General features: G+C 44.5%; 1 protein-coding gene across 1 annotated transcript in view; it reads left to right on the top strand.

The window, feature by feature from the left end:
- The window catches only part of BMP7 (bone morphogenetic protein 7), a 100712-nt gene that overhangs the window by 72922 nt on the left and 10103 nt on the right, over positions 1 to 17687 (top strand). The window contains exons 2-4 of the mRNA XM_048498801.1: positions 4043 to 4235; positions 13887 to 14035; positions 16937 to 17131. Coding sequence (XP_048354758.1) covers positions 4043 to 4235; positions 13887 to 14035; positions 16937 to 17131 — 537 coding nt within the window. The remainder of the gene's footprint in view (positions 1 to 4042; positions 4236 to 13886; positions 14036 to 16936; positions 17132 to 17687) is intronic.

The following is a 17687-nucleotide window of genomic DNA, read 5'->3' as shown; positions in this document are numbered from 1 at the left end:
TAGGAAGGTTGAGAACCACTGTTTTACAGCAATTAACCACTGCCTTTTGTTTGCAGTTGCTGCGAGTGGCCAGGTCTGTTCATCCATTTACCCTCTCTCCACCAATGCGCGTGATCACACATCCCCATTTTTATATTTGCATTTTGTTTGCCCACTCTCTCCATTCTAAGACTTAGCCAGTCTGGTCACACTGATCCTTTCTTCTGTAACCCCATGCTTCTGCAACCTCATAGTTGGATAACTGTAATGCACTCTAACTGGAGCCACCATTGAAGACAGCCCAGCTGGTTCAGAATGGAGCAGCCTAGAGTTGCCAGCTCTGGGTTGAGAAATATTTGGAGAGTTAGGGGGGGTGGAGCCTGGAGAGGGCAGGTTTGTGGAGGGGAGGGACCTCAGCAGGGTATAATGCCATAGAGTCCACTCTCCAAAGCAGGCATTTTTTTCCCAGGGGGACTGATCTTAGTTGTGGGAGATCTCCAGGAGGTTGGGAACTTTGTGGTAGCCTGATAATTGGCAGGGGCTAGCTGGTGGGAATATCTTACCCATCTTAAAACAGGAAAAATAGGTTGCCAGTTTGTTTCCAAACTCAATTCAACATGCCCTTGATGACCTGTGCATCATACATAAAGAACCATATCATGGAACCATAGAGTTGGAGGAGACCACAAGGGCCATTGAGCCCAACCCCCTGTCATACAGGAAGACACAAGATTCCTGCTGAATGTCTCCATGTGCCAGCCATAGTCTTCAGTTTGCCACCCACTAGCTGTTGCCTCTACTTAAACCGGGCTGCTCGGCATCCCCAGAATCCATGCCTTTTTCACTGTAGCTTGCACATTTTTGTAGAATGAGCTCCTGTGCAGGTGAGGGGACTACCATCTTTAGAAATTTTCAAGGAGTGCTGTAAAGCTTTATGAGGAGCTGCAGGTATCTTGGCAGGGAGGGAGGGGCATGATCTGAGATTTAATTATGTTGGTTTTAAATTGTAATGTTTAATTGTGACCTGTGAGCCGCGTGGAAAGCTGAGATGTAAATATTTTAATAAAGTAACGGACAATTATGTTTTGGTGACTGCAGTGATGCCAGTTGGATGAATCATTCTAATGCAAAAGAGGTTGGATTAGACCTCTTTGGTTGCTGTTGGCTGAGTTGCTCTGATGTCAAAGGGTGGATAGCCAATTGGAATGAAGGAGAAAATGAGAAAAGCATGCAAAAACAAGGAAAAGGCCAATGAAAGAAATGTGGAAAGGGGGAGGGGATGGATAGAGGATCAACAGAGGAAGAAAGGGATATTAAACTAAAAGCTGGAGGTGAAGTTTCAAATAATGTGGCAAAATTCTGAGCCAGATACCAGATTCTATGGAGCATACAATGTTCTACACCAGGGTTCTGCAACCTGCGACTCTCCAGATGTTCATGGACTACAAATCCCATCAGCCCCTGCCAGCATGTCCAGTTGGCCATACTGGCAGGGGCTGATGGGAATTGTAATCCATGAACATCTGGAGAGCCGCTTGTTGCAGACCACAGTTCTACACACATAGAATGAATTGCTTAGAATGACAAGGCTGGTTTATACAGCCAAGGAAGAGGTTCTTTCTCTATGGTATAACAAGTGAACCAAGAGAGCTTTGACTCTCGAAAAGCTAATACCCTGAAAATCTTGTTGGTGTCTTGAGGTGCAACTGCACTCATTTCCAGGTATCTCTGTATAAATCTCAAAAGAAATTGGCTTGCCTAAGGCCACCAAGTAAATCATGGCATGAGCAAGATTTCAGCTGGGGATTTGGTTCATAGTTCAGTGTCTTTGATGCTGTGCTACATCAGCTTGCAATTCAGATTCTGTCAGGCTTGGCGCAGCACACTGTAGGATTCACTAAATACCTGTGGGAAAACTCAGATGCTCGGCATATCCTGGATTTCCAAAAAAGCTTGGATGCCTTTAGCACATTGTAATGTATTCAGCCTGGTGTCTGACATTTAGGGCTCCCTTGGCACTCATGTTTGGGAAATTCTGACAATCCCTGTCCAAAAAAGTGGTTATAAAGTGATTGAGTTACTGATGAGGCATTAGTAATGCACGCCTGCGTGGTGGACAAGAGTGACGCAAGGAAACTAGTGGTAAGTACAAAAGTGACGTTCTTATTATGATTTTCTGTTAGCAAAAATCCTGCAACCGGCTACATCACCTCTGTGACTCACATCCAAGTAGCCGTTTCTCCCAGTAGTCCCCACAGTACTCAAGTCACCAATTATTGGCTGTCATCTCTTGGTACCCATTGCACATCTACATCACAATCTGAAGAAGAGTTTCCCCTGTCTGAGCTCATTCATTCCAACAGGGAGTAACTCTGCGCAGGATTACACTGTTAGAAATGCTTCAGATTTATCTGAAAAGAGGTCCTTGATTGCCTGTTTCCATCTGTTGATGCAGAGAAATATGTTAGTACACTGGAATTCCATCAAGCATTAGATGACTCTTCCAACACTAGATTTACCTGCTACCGGTAAATGTGCTATAGGCATCCATAGCAATATATCAGTTCATCGAGGACACAATCAGAGGTGTAGCACCAAGGGGACGGGGGGGGGGGACGGGGGACGTGCGCCCCTGCAGAAGCGGTCTGGGGCGGGGCGGGGCATTCCGGGGGCTTGTAGGTGTGCAGGGTGTGCTCGCGTGCACCAGGTTCACTTCCCACTTGCTCCATCCCTGGACACGATCCATCCAACTCTGGAGAATTAATGAGCATCCAAAAAGCATCCTTGCAGGCAATATCAGTCAGCTTCTTCCTCCTATATTAACTGTCTTTTCTTCCCACAATGAGAAATGTTCACCTGCAGATATTCCACTTTGCTAGTGCTTACATGGAACAAGATGGCACCCATGAGCCTAGGGAGGGACAGTTTGGGAACCTCACCCTCAAACTCTCCTTCTCCAGAGCTTCCCATTCCCCCCCCCATTTCTTTCTTTCTTTCTTTCTTTCTTTCTTTCTTTCTTTCTTTCTTTCTTTCTTTCTTTCTTTCTTTCTTTCTTTCTTTCTTTCTTTCTTTCTTTCTTTCTTTCTTTCTTTCATTTCAGATTTATATACCGCCCTTCCCCCAAAGGGCTCTGGGCGGTGAACAACAGAGTAAACAGACAGATAGAGCACAAAATAGAATAAAATTACAAATAAATAATAGGCTCCATAAGTCATAAAATCATTAAACCCCAGTAAATACAACATTGCATACAAATTCCCAGCGTCTGACATGAGATTTTCAGTACAAAAAAAGCCCTCCCCAAAGGGGAGGAAACGGTGGTTTGCATAGATGGTAAATGTCCCAAGATGTAGGCAGGACAAAAGGGGGGGGGGGGCGCACCAATCAATGGCTGGCTCCCCCAAAAGCCCGGTGGAACAACTCAGTCTTACAGGCCCTGCGGAACTCATCAAGATCCCGCGGGGCCTGGACAGATGGAGGAAGAGTGTTCCACCAGGCAGGGGCCAGAGCTGTGAAGGCCCTGGCCCGGGTGGAAGCCAGCCGCATCATCAAGGGGCTGGGGACCACCAGCAAATTGGCCTCTGTCGAACGCAGAGGCCGTGTAGGGGCATATGGGGTAAGGCGGTCCCGAAGATCTGTACACTGTTTTTGGCGGCATCTGTACACTGTTGGGTATTTCATAACAATTAACCTGTCGGACTTTCTTGTCTGCACAGAAAAACCTCTAGGTGAATTATTTTGATAATTCACTATTCCTTGATATGTGGGTGCTATTTGATCTCAGCTGTTTTCAACATTTCATCCCTTCTGCAGCATCTTCAGTCCTGTTCCTAAGGTCCCCTCTCCCTTTTGGTTAACCTACAACATTTGCTTGGGATGCCTAGAGTGTCCTTCAAGTTGGTAGAAACTCTATTTTATTCATGTCTGGCCAGGTTTGCTGCATTTATTATTTTAATAACAGCCAGTTGATTTACTATTAAATTTAGCAATGATAATCCTAGCATAGAATGTTTTCTGGAGAAACTAAAAAGCATTGGTGCCAATTCGTTATTCTCTTTTGCAGTGGAGCATGACAGGGAGTTCTATCACCACCGCAGACATCATCGGGAGTTCCGCTTTGACCTCTCCAGGATCCCTGAGGGTGAAGCCGTAACAGCTGCTGAGTTTCGGATTTACAAGGACTACATCAGAGAACGCTTTGATAACGAAACATTCCAGATTAGTGTCTACCAGGTTCTCCAAGAACCCCCAGAAAGGTGAGTGCCTGAAAATTGGGGGGGGGGGGGGGGGGGGGGGATGAGCCAGGGATGAATAATACTTTAATAAGAATCCATAACAATTTGATGCAGGGATTGGGGGGGCCTGGATCTGTTTCCCAAACATGCATACTTAGCTCTCCATAGTTGCTTGGTGGGTTCATTCTGAGTGCGAGTGACAGAGCGGGCTTTGGGGTTAATTTTATGATGTTTTGATTGTCCTGCTTTATTGTTATTTTTTATTCTGATGTATTTATTGGTATGTCCTATTGTTCTGATTTTATTGTGAGCTGCCTAGAGACCATTCTTTAAGGCGAGGCAAAAAAAAATCCATAAAATAAATAAATAAAACACTGAGATTGAGGTCTGGTGAGAAGATAGGATGTGAAATAACGTGACAGCTCAGCTTGCCCTTCTTAATCTGTGACCGCCTGTTCACACGTGCAAGTGATCACTTAGTGTGTGGTTGTTAAGTGGTAAGCATGCATGTTTGAACCCAGTCTTGAGTCATGGGCCAACACCCTGACTCTTTACAGAGCAAGTACAGTTGGTTTCCTCAATGAGGTGCAAATTTATAAGCAACCCAGTATCTGAATAAAATCTTATTATGACACTCTTGGGTGGATCTAGTCATCCTCTGAGTAGCCCTCCTCCTGCCTAAGAAATCTTCCTCTAGCTGAAGCTGTTGTTCCTCCCACAGAAGAGCCAGCTAGGTTGGAAGAATGTTCCTTAGATTGGAGGAAGACTTCCAATGTTAGCCAGAAGCAAAGATGGGATATAAATATTTTCAAAAATAAACTTTTCTTAGTGGAGTGGTAGTATAGGGCTAGGATGGACCCATAGTTTTTTAAAAAATATTTCTTTCAAGAAAAGTTTTCCAAATATATAAAAATAAGTTCAGAGGCAATTCTTAGGACTGTCCTAAGCAGAGATAGACCCTTCTAAGCCCATTGAGAGAACCAGTGGTAGAGTGGTTAAAGTGTTGGACTAGGGCAGGGGTCTGCAACCTGTGGCTCTCCAGATGTTCATGCTCTACAATTCTCATCAGCCCCTGCCAATTGGCCATGCTGGCAGGGGCTGATGGGAATTGTAGTCCACAAACATCTGGAGAGCCACAGGTTGCAGACCCCTGGACTAGGGAAACCCAGACTGAATTCCCCACTTGCACCATGGAAACTTGCTGGGTGGTCTTGGGCCAGTCACATACTCTCAGCCTTGACCCTGGCAAGTGTTTGGATAGGAGACACAAGTCCATTGAAGTCTATAGGCACAAAAAGCCGTCACCGTGCTTAGGATCCCATTAGTGTGCCTTGTTTTTTAATCTGATGTACTCCTGGATGTTGGCTTGCGTCTTCTGGGCACATGGCACTGAATTAGTAATAACGAAGGCCATTTTCTAGTCAGAAACCAGATGGAACGAGTGATTTGTTTAACTTGGAAGGAGTTCTGTGACACAAAAATCGCAGATGCTCTTCTTCCTTCTCTGTTTGGCTCTGTGTCCTACTTGTTGGAGGCTAGAAGAAAGAGTGTGAATCCATTATTGCTGGAGAGTAAATTATTGGACACCAGGGCAGGAATGTTTCAAATGTGTGCGGGAAGGATGACTCCCTTTGATCTTTCTTGCAGAGGGTTTTCCCCTCCAGGCCTGCTGTTTGCACAGGACTGTAACTAACTGCAGGAAAACAAAACACATTATACAATTTCCCAGGCTGACTCATGACATGCAATTGAATGCATCATGGGTTCGTGTGGGCCTGGGAATTTTCTTTTAAAGGTTGGCTTCTTCCGAGTAAGGTTAATAATAAAAAGCAGTAAGGTTTAAGAAGTGGTTGCTTTCTTCCTCTGGCAGGGTGAGGTGGGATTGGGTGGTAAGAAAGCAAGTCAGACCGCCACCTCAATTAAAAAAAACTTTCATGGTTTGTGGGTGACAAAGATGGGTTGAGTCAAACCGTGAGGGAAGCATGAAAGTTTTTCACCTCTGGAAATTCCACATCAGACGTCGGTATGTGAGTCCAGGAGCAATCTACGCCCTGTCCTTGCTTCCTGTGGGAACGGCCTAGTCAGCTTTTGGTCAGGACTTTACAGCCCGAGGATGAGTTTCAGTTGACTCATCTGGCAAACTGTGTGGTCTCCTTTATACAAACCACTGCAAAGTTTTCGAATCACCGTTGTCAGGGGAAAGAATTATATCTAAGGTACCAGGGGCTTCCTGAGAATCTTACTGAAGGATACTCAAGGAGACGATCAGAAATCGCAGGCAACTTTTACATGAAAGGGAATTCGCCTGCTACAGCTGATCCTCCCCAGGTAAGGAGGAGTATTGAGGTGAATCCCATGACTCATTTCAAGCAAGGCCGCAGTATTACCTCCCCCCCCCCCCCGCTACCATGTGTATATTTATAGTGTAATTCTTTTCTGAATTATTATTCAGCATACAAACACGGCAGCAATGCTGGCAGGTCTACACAAAAGCTTCTAGAAAAGGTTTTCAAATGGCTAAAAGTAAAGTCCATACACAGTTGCCATCCGTATGCCATTGATTCTAATATTGTAAAGTTTACAAATATTGTAAAGTTAGGGTTGCCAGTTTCTAATCTAGAATTAGAACTGGTCTCTTGGGAAAGGAATCTGGTCTCCTGGAGAAAATGGCTGCTTTGGAGGGCGGACTGGGGTCCCTCCCTTCCCCGCATCCTCTGCTCCCCAGCCCTATTCTCCTTCTCCCAGGAAACTCTGCTCAATATGGCTTTTGACCCACCAGTCCCACAACACTTCCTAAAGCATTTTCAGAGATAACAAGGGGCCACTCCTCCATCTTACACCAAGCTAGCTTCCAGTCATCAGATTTTTTTCAGAAGGGGAAACATGACAGGAGAATGTTTGTGCTTATCTTTAAATGTTTTTCCTTTTTTAAGCTCCTGAATTTCTCAACAACGAATTTCTCTCTATTCTCCTGGGCCTTTGGGTTCTTGTCTTCTTTGTCCACATACTCTGTATCTCTTCTTCTTACACCTTCTCTTATTGCTTTTTATCTGTCATACTCTTTGTTTAATTGATTTTCCGTTTCCTCTCTCCCTTTCAGAAATGCCCTCATTTGTTTCAGCTATCCCAGGGGTAGGGAACCTGCGGCTCTCCAGATGTTCAGGAACTACAATTCCCATCAGCCTCTGTCAGCATGGCCAATTGGCCATGCTGGTAGGGGCTGATGGGAATTGTAGTTCCTGAACATCTGGAGAGCCGCAGGTTCCCTACCCCTGAGCTATCCTATATCCAACTCTGAGGTTTTCTGCCTTCTCCTCCTTACATTTTCATCCAGTCTGGTTCTTCCTTTTAAATTAGATTGTCAGCCCATTGAGCAGTGGACCATATTATCTTGTTTTTTTTAATTGTCTATTGGTTTTTTTTTTGAAAAGGTGTTTCACACCAATAATCAAATTCATTAATGTTTTTCATGCATGCACACGCACGCACCCCAAAAGCCTGATTTGGATTCAGGGTGATTTTTGGTAATTTTAAGAAGATAGAATCTATCTCAAGGGTCTGCAACCCATGGCTCCGGAGCCACATGCGGCTCTTTCAGCCTTATACTGCGGCTCCATGTGGCCTGGAGGTCGGAGGGTAGCATGGGCGTGTCCCTCCAGGAAAGGTGAGTGGAGGGGCCAAACTGGAGGCAGCTCCGGGCGGAGCCGCCTATCCAGCTCAGTAGATCTTTGGGGCCTTGGAAAATGGGTCCAAATGGCTCTTTGGGTGATTAAGGTTGCTGACCCCTGATCTATCTGAATCTGTGTGGTGGTTGTTCATGAGGAATGTATTTTTCTCCCTGCCCCGACTCCCATTACCAACATGGGAGGAAATTCTCAGGATTGTACCCCCTCACCCAAGGGATCTCCCCTTTGGTGTATCAGGCAGATACAACACAGATCTCCATTTTACAGACAGTTAATATTTTTTATTTGCAAAGTAAACAGACGGCATTGTGAACTGGATTTTCAGTGAGTTGTTTTTCCTAGGCTCCTCAGCCATGGGGGCTGAAAGGAGGAAGTAGCTGGAGGGAACATCAAATCCAAAGGCAGCGGGGGTGGGGGGAATTATCTGTTGGGAATGGTGGGGGGGAGGGTCGCTAGTAGATTTTCCCTCCCTGGGGAACTTGCCTTGGCAGAGGAGCGAATCCACCTGCAAGCAGCTGCAGCGGCCCTCCCCAGTGGTGGGACGTGGTGCTGAACATTGTGCCAGCGTCCCAACACCCCTGCCATAGCAGGAGCAATCCAGGAGCATAGTCAGGGGAGGAGCCAGTGCTAGTCAGCTTCCTTCCGGCCGTTGCCCATTGTGCTGGTGGCCAGGGCTTTGAACTTTAATTACCCTTTCAGTGGTGTAAATCCATTGAGCCTAATGGGGGCGTTCCATTGGTGGGGAGCCTTGTTTCTGTTTTGAATCTCTACATGCCACTGGAAAGACCACTTGGGAACGGTGGGCCAGCACAGTTGTGGTACCGCGTCCGAGCACCCTGCCGTTTGGATGGAGCTGCCCATTGTACCTTCCAACACTACCTCTGGCCGTACCCCATTATTCTTGCTCAGTTTCAGCCTTTTTCTGCCATTCTAGCTGACTTCTCATATTGGAGCCTCATGCATACATTGGAGGGGAGGAAGAAGACCCCCCACCCACTCACAAACACTCACATGCTTTCCTTGTGAATGAACACTTGTATTGGATTCCCCCAATGGCTGTTTTTGAATGTAATAAAAAAGTACAAGGCATCACAGAACCTTCATCAGTCATTGCCAGATGCTAATTATTTTTACTTTTTAAATTTATATCCCACTTTTCTTCCCAGTGGGGACCCAAAGCAACATCACATCATTACTTCCCTCTCCACTTTATCTTCACAGTAAGATCCCTGAGAGGTAGGTTAGGCTAAGAGAGTCGTTAGACCTTGAGGTTGTCCAGAAAATGTTCATGTCAGAGCGGGAACTCGGATCCAGATGTCCCAGGTCCTAATTTAGTGTTACCTGACCTGTGCCAGAAACTCCCAGTAGCTTGGGTGGCAGCGGTGCTTTGGGGAAGGGCAGTGCTGACACAGCTATATCACTTCCGGATGAAATAGCTGGAAGTTATATCAGTGATAAGCAAGGAATTTCCCAACCTCTACAATAAAGACCATAGAGATGTGGGAAATTCCTAGAGTGCTAGAAACATGGTGATCAGAAGTGACATTGCTCCATCTTGTGGCATCATCCCCCCCCCCTTTTTTCCCAACACTCAATTGCTTGAGAGTAAGCACGGGGCCAGAGGTTGCTGACTAATGGTTACTCTAATACAGACATCAGAAGGGCTGCAAGACCAAGAACAAGCCACATGAACAAAGATAAAGAGCCATCTAGAGGGAAAGTGTTCTTACCATACATCAAGGGAACCACTGACCGCATAGGAAAACTGATGAAGAAGCATAACCTACAAACAATCTACGGACCCACTAAGAAAATTCAACAGATTCTGCGTTCAGCAAAGGATAAGAGGGATCCTCTAGCTACTGCAGGAGTCTACCGCATACCATGCAGCTGTGGACAAGTCTACATAGGAACCACCAAACGCAGTGCTCAGACATGTATCAAAGAACACGAAAGGCACTGCAGACTATTTCAGCCAGAAAAATCAGCAATAGCAGAACACGTGATAAACCAACCTGGACATAGAATATTATTTGAAAACACAGAAATTCTGGACCACTCTGACAACCACTACGTCAGACTTCACTACACAGAGAAACCATTGAAATCCACAAGCACATGGACAATTTCAACAGAAAGGAAGAAACCATGAAAATGAACAGAACTTGGCTGCCAGTGTTGAAAAATACTAGAGTCAAGACAGTGACTAATCAGCTCCACACAAACATAGGATGACTATAGACAAAGGAAACAAAGGCCAGGATACTTCTATTCAGATGCCCTCATCTACTGACCTGGCTGTCTTCTTTGTTACTCACAGACAATGTTTCTTCACCCACCCTGGACAGGTATATATACAGGTATATATACTCCACTTGCTTCCAACATCAGATCCTCTGAAGATGCCAGCCACAGATGCAGGCGAAATGTCAGGAGAGAATGCTGCTAGAACACGGCCATACAGCTCGGAAACCACACAGCACCCAAACTTTTAATGCTGTCTGAAATTATGTAAATTATGTATTTATGGTTCCTTATTTTAGTGGGGATTGGTTGTTTTTAATGGATTTTAAATGTCTGTATTTGATTGTTGGACACCGCCCTGAGCCCTCAAGGGGAGGGGCGGTATCCAAATTCAAATAAATAAATAAATAAATAAATAAGCAAGCAAGCAAGCAAGCAAATAAATAAATAAATAAATAAATAAATAAATAAATAAATAAATAAATCACAGTAGCTCAGTTTCTCCCCTCCCTGCGAGTATTCGCAGGAGCAGCAGTGGCGGAGGAGGTTAAGATCTCATATATCTAATCTGGAGGAACCGGGTTTGATTCCCAGCTCTGCCACCTGAGCTGTGGAGGCTTATCTGGGGAATTCAGATTAGCCTGTGCACTCCCACACATGCCAGCTGGGTGACCTTGGGCTAGTCAGAGCTCTATGGAGCTCTCTCAGCCCCACCTACCTCACAGGGTGTTTGTTGTGAGGGGGGCAGGGCAAGGAGATTGTAAGCCCCTTTGAGTCTCCTGCAGGAGAGAAAGGGGGGATATAAATCTATCCTCCTCCTCCTCCTCCTCCTCCTCCTCCTCTTCTTCTTCTTCTTCTTCTTCTTCTTCTTCTTCTTCTTCTTCTTCTTCTTCTTCTTCTTCTTCTTCTTCTTCTTCTTCTTCTTCTTCTTCTTCTTCTTCTTCTTCTTCTTCTTCTTCTTCTTCTTCTTCTTCTTCTTCTTCTTCTTCTTCTTCTTCTTCTTCTTCTTCTTCTTCTTCTTCTTCTTCTTCTTCTTCTTCTTCTATTCACAGGACCCCCTCTTATTTAGCCTATTTATGAATGGGCATGGTTTGGTTCAGATATTTATCAATAAACCTCTGTTGGCCCATTTCTCAGTACTACCAATTGTTGTTGTTGTGAAGAATGCTTCAAGTAAGACGTTCTCATGAGCATGCAGAAGTTCTTATATTTTTGTTTTTACCACTGCTGGAATGGTTACAGAGCAATTAGTTATGCAAATATCTATGCAATGTGCACACGAGAAGTTTGGCAAGATGAAACATGCAAGTCAGCAAAACAAGCCTCTAAATGAAGCTGGGGGTATTTAAATATCCAATTAGTGAGCTGGCACACACAACTACAATGTCTCTGTTGGCAGATACTTGCGCGACATATATGAGCAGTATCATTTAAACAGAGCTTTTAATCCAGCTTTTACAGTTGGATAGATCAAACCTTGGAATGCAACTGTACCAGTGAAACAGGCTGTGTGGATGTTTGTTCACCGTTTATACGATTGCCTCTGCTCCCTTCTTCAGTTCCTGGGATCCTCAAATCAGTGTGGGTGGTATTTCCTCCCGTCCGCAGCTATTTTGTTTTAAATGCACTCCTGTGAATGGTAAAATCAAGGTTTAGCCATTGAAAACAACTTTCTTGTGGCTAGATTGCAATTTCAGAATGTGTGTGTGTGTGTGTGTGTGTGTGCCTTTGTAAGAACGAATAGCTACAGAAGAATCCATAAAAGAGGGCTGTATAAATATTTGCATAGATTGAGGGTGATATTATTTTGGTTATTTTGGCTGTATATTTGAAGGGATAAACCTTTTGCTTCACTATGATGGGCTCCACTGAAATGGGGAGGGGGCGTTCATTGCTAAACGTTTTTTTTTCATGAAAAGTGCCTTCTCTTTTGGTGAAAGCAACCCTTTTAGAGTGCGGTTGCCTTCTAAAAACCCTTGCCCTCATTCCCTGTTGGATTGTGACAACTTTCGTGGTTGATGTGTGACTGTGTAGCATCATGAGATTATCATATTGACTGTGTGATTTCTGATTATTATTATTATTTATTAAATTTGGTATACCGCTCACCCCTGAAGGGCTCTGATTGGCTAAGCCAGCATGGTGTAGTGGTTAACAGCAGTTGGATTCTAATCTGGAGAACCAGGTTTGAATCCCCACTCCTCCACCTGAGTGGCAGAGGCTTATCTGGTGAACCAGATGTGTTTCCGCACTCCTACATTCCTGCTGGGTGACCTTGGGCTAGTCACAGCTCTTCGGAAGTCTCTCAGCCCCACCTACCTCACAAAGTATCTGCTGTGTGGAGAGAAAGGGAAAGGAGCTTGCAAGCTCCCTTGAGGTGGAGTATAAATCCAAAGTATTCCTCTTTGTACTCTCCTCCTCCTCCTCCTCCTCCTCCTCCTCCTCCTCCTCCTCCTCCTCCTCCTCCTCCTCCTCCTCCTCCTCCTCCTCCATCTGTTCCCAGGTTGAAAACGTATTAAAAAATTCATGAAACAGCAGGTTAGGAAAACTTTGTGTGTGCATAAGTGATATCAGGTCACTTTTGATTATCATAGACCGAGAAGAATGTGGATTTGTACCCCGCTTTTCTCTCTTGTAAGGAATCTCAAAGTGGCTTACAAACTCCTTTCCCTCCTGCCCCCACAACAGACACCTTGTGAGGTAGGTAGGTAGGTAGGTAGGTAGGTAGGTAGGTAGGTAGGTAGGTAGGTAGGTAGGTAGGTGGTGTTGAGAGAGTTCTGAGAGAACTGTGATTGGGCCAAGGATTCATGTGGAGGAGTGGGGTATCAAAACCTGTTCTCCAGATAGAGTCTACCTGCTCTCTCTCTCTCTCTCTCTCTCTCTCTCTCAAAATTTCAAGGTATCTTCGGAAGACTCTCCTGATGATACCACCCATGTGTAGTGCAGTTTGGTTCAGGGGGTCCAATTTTATGGACCCCCAAAGAGGGTGCCCACATCCCCCATTGAGAGTCCATAAAATTGCACAGTGATGTCACAACACATGGGATGCTGGTGTTTCTTTAAACCCAATTCTTTAGATTAGATTCCGCCACTCTTAACCAGTACACCACACTGGATGTTCATTGCCTACCCACCCCCTGTTGGGTTTACCTCTTTTCCTGCTGCCTTCAACTTTTCCTAGCATTCTTGTCTTTTCCAGTGATTTTTGACTTTCCATAATGTGACCACCAATTACCTCAATTTCTTCAGTTAAACTTCTTAGGAGCTTGCAGGCCCGATCAGGGAAGAAATGACAGTGACTAATTAATATAAACTGGGTGGGTGTAGTGAGAATATTTCACATATATTCCAGAGTACTGTTTGCTCCCTGCCCCACCCCACCAGAAATAGGAAAACTGTGGCATAGCTCTAGCGAGGTATTTTCTATATTGTGGATTTTTCTTATATACAATTCTTGTTATCTACCGGGATGGCTAAACGAATATCAAAGCTCTGTGAGTTTGTCCATCTTTTTTGTGTGCATGTCTTTTGCTTCCTATTGCAAGCTTTCTGGATTTAAATACATTAATAATTAATTTCACAATGGCTTCCGTCGGGTACAACCTGCTTATTGCAACTGTATATTGCAAACTGTTAAGTGGTAGATCCAGTTTATATTTAATATCCCAGCTGTATTTCCAGATAAAATTCAGACACATTTGCAAACATTTCTTTCTTCTGTCTTCTGGCTTTGTCTCTTCAGGGATTCAGATTTGTTCCTGCTTGACACTCGAAAAATTTGGGCCGTGGAAGAAGGCTGGCTGGTGTTTGATATCACGGCAACTAGTAACCACTGGGTGGTAAACCCACAACACAACCTCGGCTTGCGACTATCAGTGGAGAGCATAGATGGTAAGCTTCACCAGAAAATCTCCATTCAGCCCCACCTTGCAGCTCAGACTAGCTGGTTATCAAGGGGCGGGACCGGCAGTATGCAAAACTTTGGGTTGGCTAGTCACCTTTGAGGCCCATGGTGCTGTTCAAGTCATGTGACTTTTGGGCTGTATCTGAATGAACTGAGGTGGGTGCACAGAGGGAATCTTTTTCCAAGTGCCCCAAGTTGCCAGCCCTGGTGCCTGTTCCTTTCTAGATATGGCATTTCCAGGTTTTCTTGCCTTTGTGTTCCTTTCCTTTGTTGAGGTAGGTTAATAGAGAGGGCATCTCTCCTGGGGGCTAATAATTTCACAGACTCTGACTTCCAACTTTCATCTTTAAAAAAGAAAATAAGACTCTAGCCTTCATGCTGACAAAGGAGAGATTTGGAAACCTCTAGTCTTAACCTGTCGACATCTCAGAAACAAAACCGTAGTCTTTGGTGCATTTGGGCACCTCACTCCTGTGATTACTATTTCCTTTTCTCCTGTCTCTGGGCCTACTTCCTGTTTTGCCTCTAATGACCACTTTGCTTCTATTACCACTATAACGATCTTTCTCTAGTCTCAGAGTTGTTGTTCTGACTAGACCAGTGATGGCGAACCTATGGCACAGGTACCAGAGGTGGCACTCAAAGCCCTCTCTGTGGGCACACACAAACAGAGTGCCCCCCCCCCCCCACATCTAGACTGGCCTGGGCCGTTGGGCATTATTAGCATTAAAGCTAAGACCAAGTTTTGAGGAAGCAGTGTAAGTAACCCTGTCAAGTGTTGTTAATCCCCACTGATTTTCATGTGAAGAACTAAAATGTGATCTTTTACCTGGGAGTAAGCTCAGTTGCTGGCAAAGGGGCTTGCTTCTGAGTAAACCCTCCTAGGGTCGTGATTCACCCGTTGGAAGAGTTGCACTGTTGCTTCAAAGCAAAGCCACCGACTACCACCAAGCTTACTCCTGAGTAATGCACGCCTCGGAGCCAACCGTTTTTTCTAAGCTAAAACCTCAGTATTCAGGGTAAATTGCCGTGTTGGCACTTCGCGATAAATAAATGGGTTTTGGGTTGCAATTTGGGCACTCGGTCTTGAAAAGGTTCGCCATCACTGGAATAGACTCTCTGTTGGTGAGCTTCTTGGAGTATTCTCAGAGAGTAACTCGGATTCAAGTCAAGAGGGACAGGCAGCTTAATAGCTTATGATACCCTCATCAAATGATTGACTACCTTATGCTGAGCTTCTACGGAAGAAGGTTGCTTTTTGGAAAACGTGGAATATACCGTGGAACCCATTTTAGACGCTCAGACGGAGAGAAGAGAGAAGCCTTCTATTGTGCCTAATTGGAATTTTGTTATGGATAATTGAGTTATTTTGGTTTCATGGTCCAAGAAGAGGAGGAAGCTATAATAATTGGACTACATCAACTGATGAGTTAAGGGCTAACACCCCCAAGCTCCACATTCTTAATGGCTTCTTGTATGTTTGTATATTTAATTGTATGTTATGAGTAAGAGTTGTATGTTTGGTAATAAGTATGTGTTATGTGTTAGAATTAGGCAATAGTTAATAGTTGTAGTCTGTTAGGTATAGTGATAAGTGAATGTCTTGGAATCACACTAGCACAATAAACGCACTGTGCACTTTATATTGTGTATTAGCGGGATATATCTTTGTGTTTTAGAACTTATCCGCTATACACTGTTGGATATTGGCTGCTATGGCAACCAGAACATTACCGCCCATGGAGAAAGACCAAAACTAAAAATGACCACACTTAAGTTGATCCACAAAACATTGTTTAGGGTCCCTAGACCCCTTTTGTGGATGAGGGACCCCCTACTTTGCACCCCCTCTGCCGGCATATTCGGCCAGCTGCCAAGAGTCTTACTAGCTCCCCTCTTCTACCAGTTGCCAGGGGTATCTGGCAACCCTAGCATTGGTAGTCATGGTAGCATGAACCTCACTGTTAAGGTGAACCTGGAAAGTGACCTTTGATGTGACCCTGACATGTTTTCTGAGGGTACTGAACTATAACAGATTGGCAGCAGAACTCTCTTCAGGCACAGGAGAATTGTTTAGTATCATCTCTTATGGTTAACTGGCAGTATAACGCTTCTTGATTGGCCAAGCCCTAGAATAAATGCTGGGAACCTGGCCTCCTACTTTCCTCTGGGTTGACAGGACATCTATGTGCCTGCAGCACTTGAGGCTTTTCCAAGGACTGTTCCTTTGTTGTGGCTTCTGAGATGGGTATCTTGCTCAACCATTTGTCCTCAGAGCATCTCAGGTTGGAGAATAAAATTAAGTCTGAATGAGATATGGCCCGGCCCTTTAAAGCATTGGCCAGGTCGAACCCAAATTCACATAGTGTGGTAGGTGGCATCAATCAGCCCACTCTCTCAAGCACAATGAAACTATTGCCTCCTCTCTAGTTCAATCTATCCAGAGCAATATCAACTTTTATTTAAGTTGAGGCATTTTTATTTTAGGCTCATAACCTTCCAATGAGAATTTAGTGTTCCTCTGGGTTTGGTTTTATGGTTCCTTTTTACAGGACTCCATCAAATTATAGGTTGGTGAACTCAAAGAAACCCCTCTCAAGAATGCAGGGAAATCTAATGTTATTAACGTGACATTCAGGGGAAGCATTTGCTTCGGCTGTTGCACAGTGAGGCGCAAAATGAAATCGGCTGCAATGGGCCATTCCTTGCAAGAAAAGTATCATTATTTTTAAAGCCCGGTTCCTCAGCTGTCCTCGGACATATGGAAAGCTGTGGGGACTTCACATATGAGTTGCTGGCCAGTCTGTGTGGCTCCTGCAATTCCTAGTATAATTGGCAAGCTGATAAAATTCCTCTTTTTTAAAACTAACGTTTCCCCCCCTCTTTAGGATACAGCATCAATCCCTCGATAGCTGGCCTGATTGGAAGGCATGGTCCACAAAACAAGCAGCCGTTCACTGTCGCCTTTTTCAAAGCTACTGAGGTACATTTTCGTAGTATTCGGTCTGCAGGAGGCAAGCCCCGAAACCAGAAATCTAAAGCACCAAAGAACCAAGAAGCCTTTCGGGGGTCAAATATTGGAGGTATGCAAATATTTTTGTAAAGGTGGCAGGGATGGGGGATATTTATATGTTTAGAGAATGTATACAACACCTTTTTAGAGATCTGCTTGAGGCAGCTTACAAAGGGAAAATAGCATAGCAAAATTATCAGCGTTAAAAAGAACCCCCCCCCCCCCGAAAAAACATGCGAGGGAGGGGGCATAAAACCATATAAAACAATATTCAGCTGCCTAAAATAATACCCATAAAATATTTCTTAGATTAGAAGCAGACCATAAAAACAGGGTTTAAAAAAAAATAATAATAAAGCCCCTCAGTCTGTGGAGATGTTTTAAGCGGAGGTGGTGGTAATTCTGCATTACCCCCTTCCAAAAAAGATATTGCACAGATACAAAAAAAACCCAAACCTCCTCCCCAAGATTTGTTTAATCCAGTGACAAACCTTCTTGGCGTGCGTAGCAAACAAGGCGATTTATAACTACAAGGACAGAAAACAATTTTACAATTATTTTTTTTTAAAAAAGCAATGAAAGTCAATAATATAATTGTTAGCAGCGGTGGATCCAAATGGAACCAA

The sequence above is a fragment of the Sphaerodactylus townsendi genome, linkage group LG05 (genome assembly GCF_021028975.2).
Source record: "Sphaerodactylus townsendi isolate TG3544 linkage group LG05, MPM_Stown_v2.3, whole genome shotgun sequence".
NCBI lineage: Eukaryota > Metazoa > Chordata > Lepidosauria > Squamata > Sphaerodactylidae > Sphaerodactylus > Sphaerodactylus townsendi.
The sequence above is the reverse complement of the archived record's forward strand: the minus strand, read 5'-3'. Positions and strand labels throughout refer to the sequence as shown.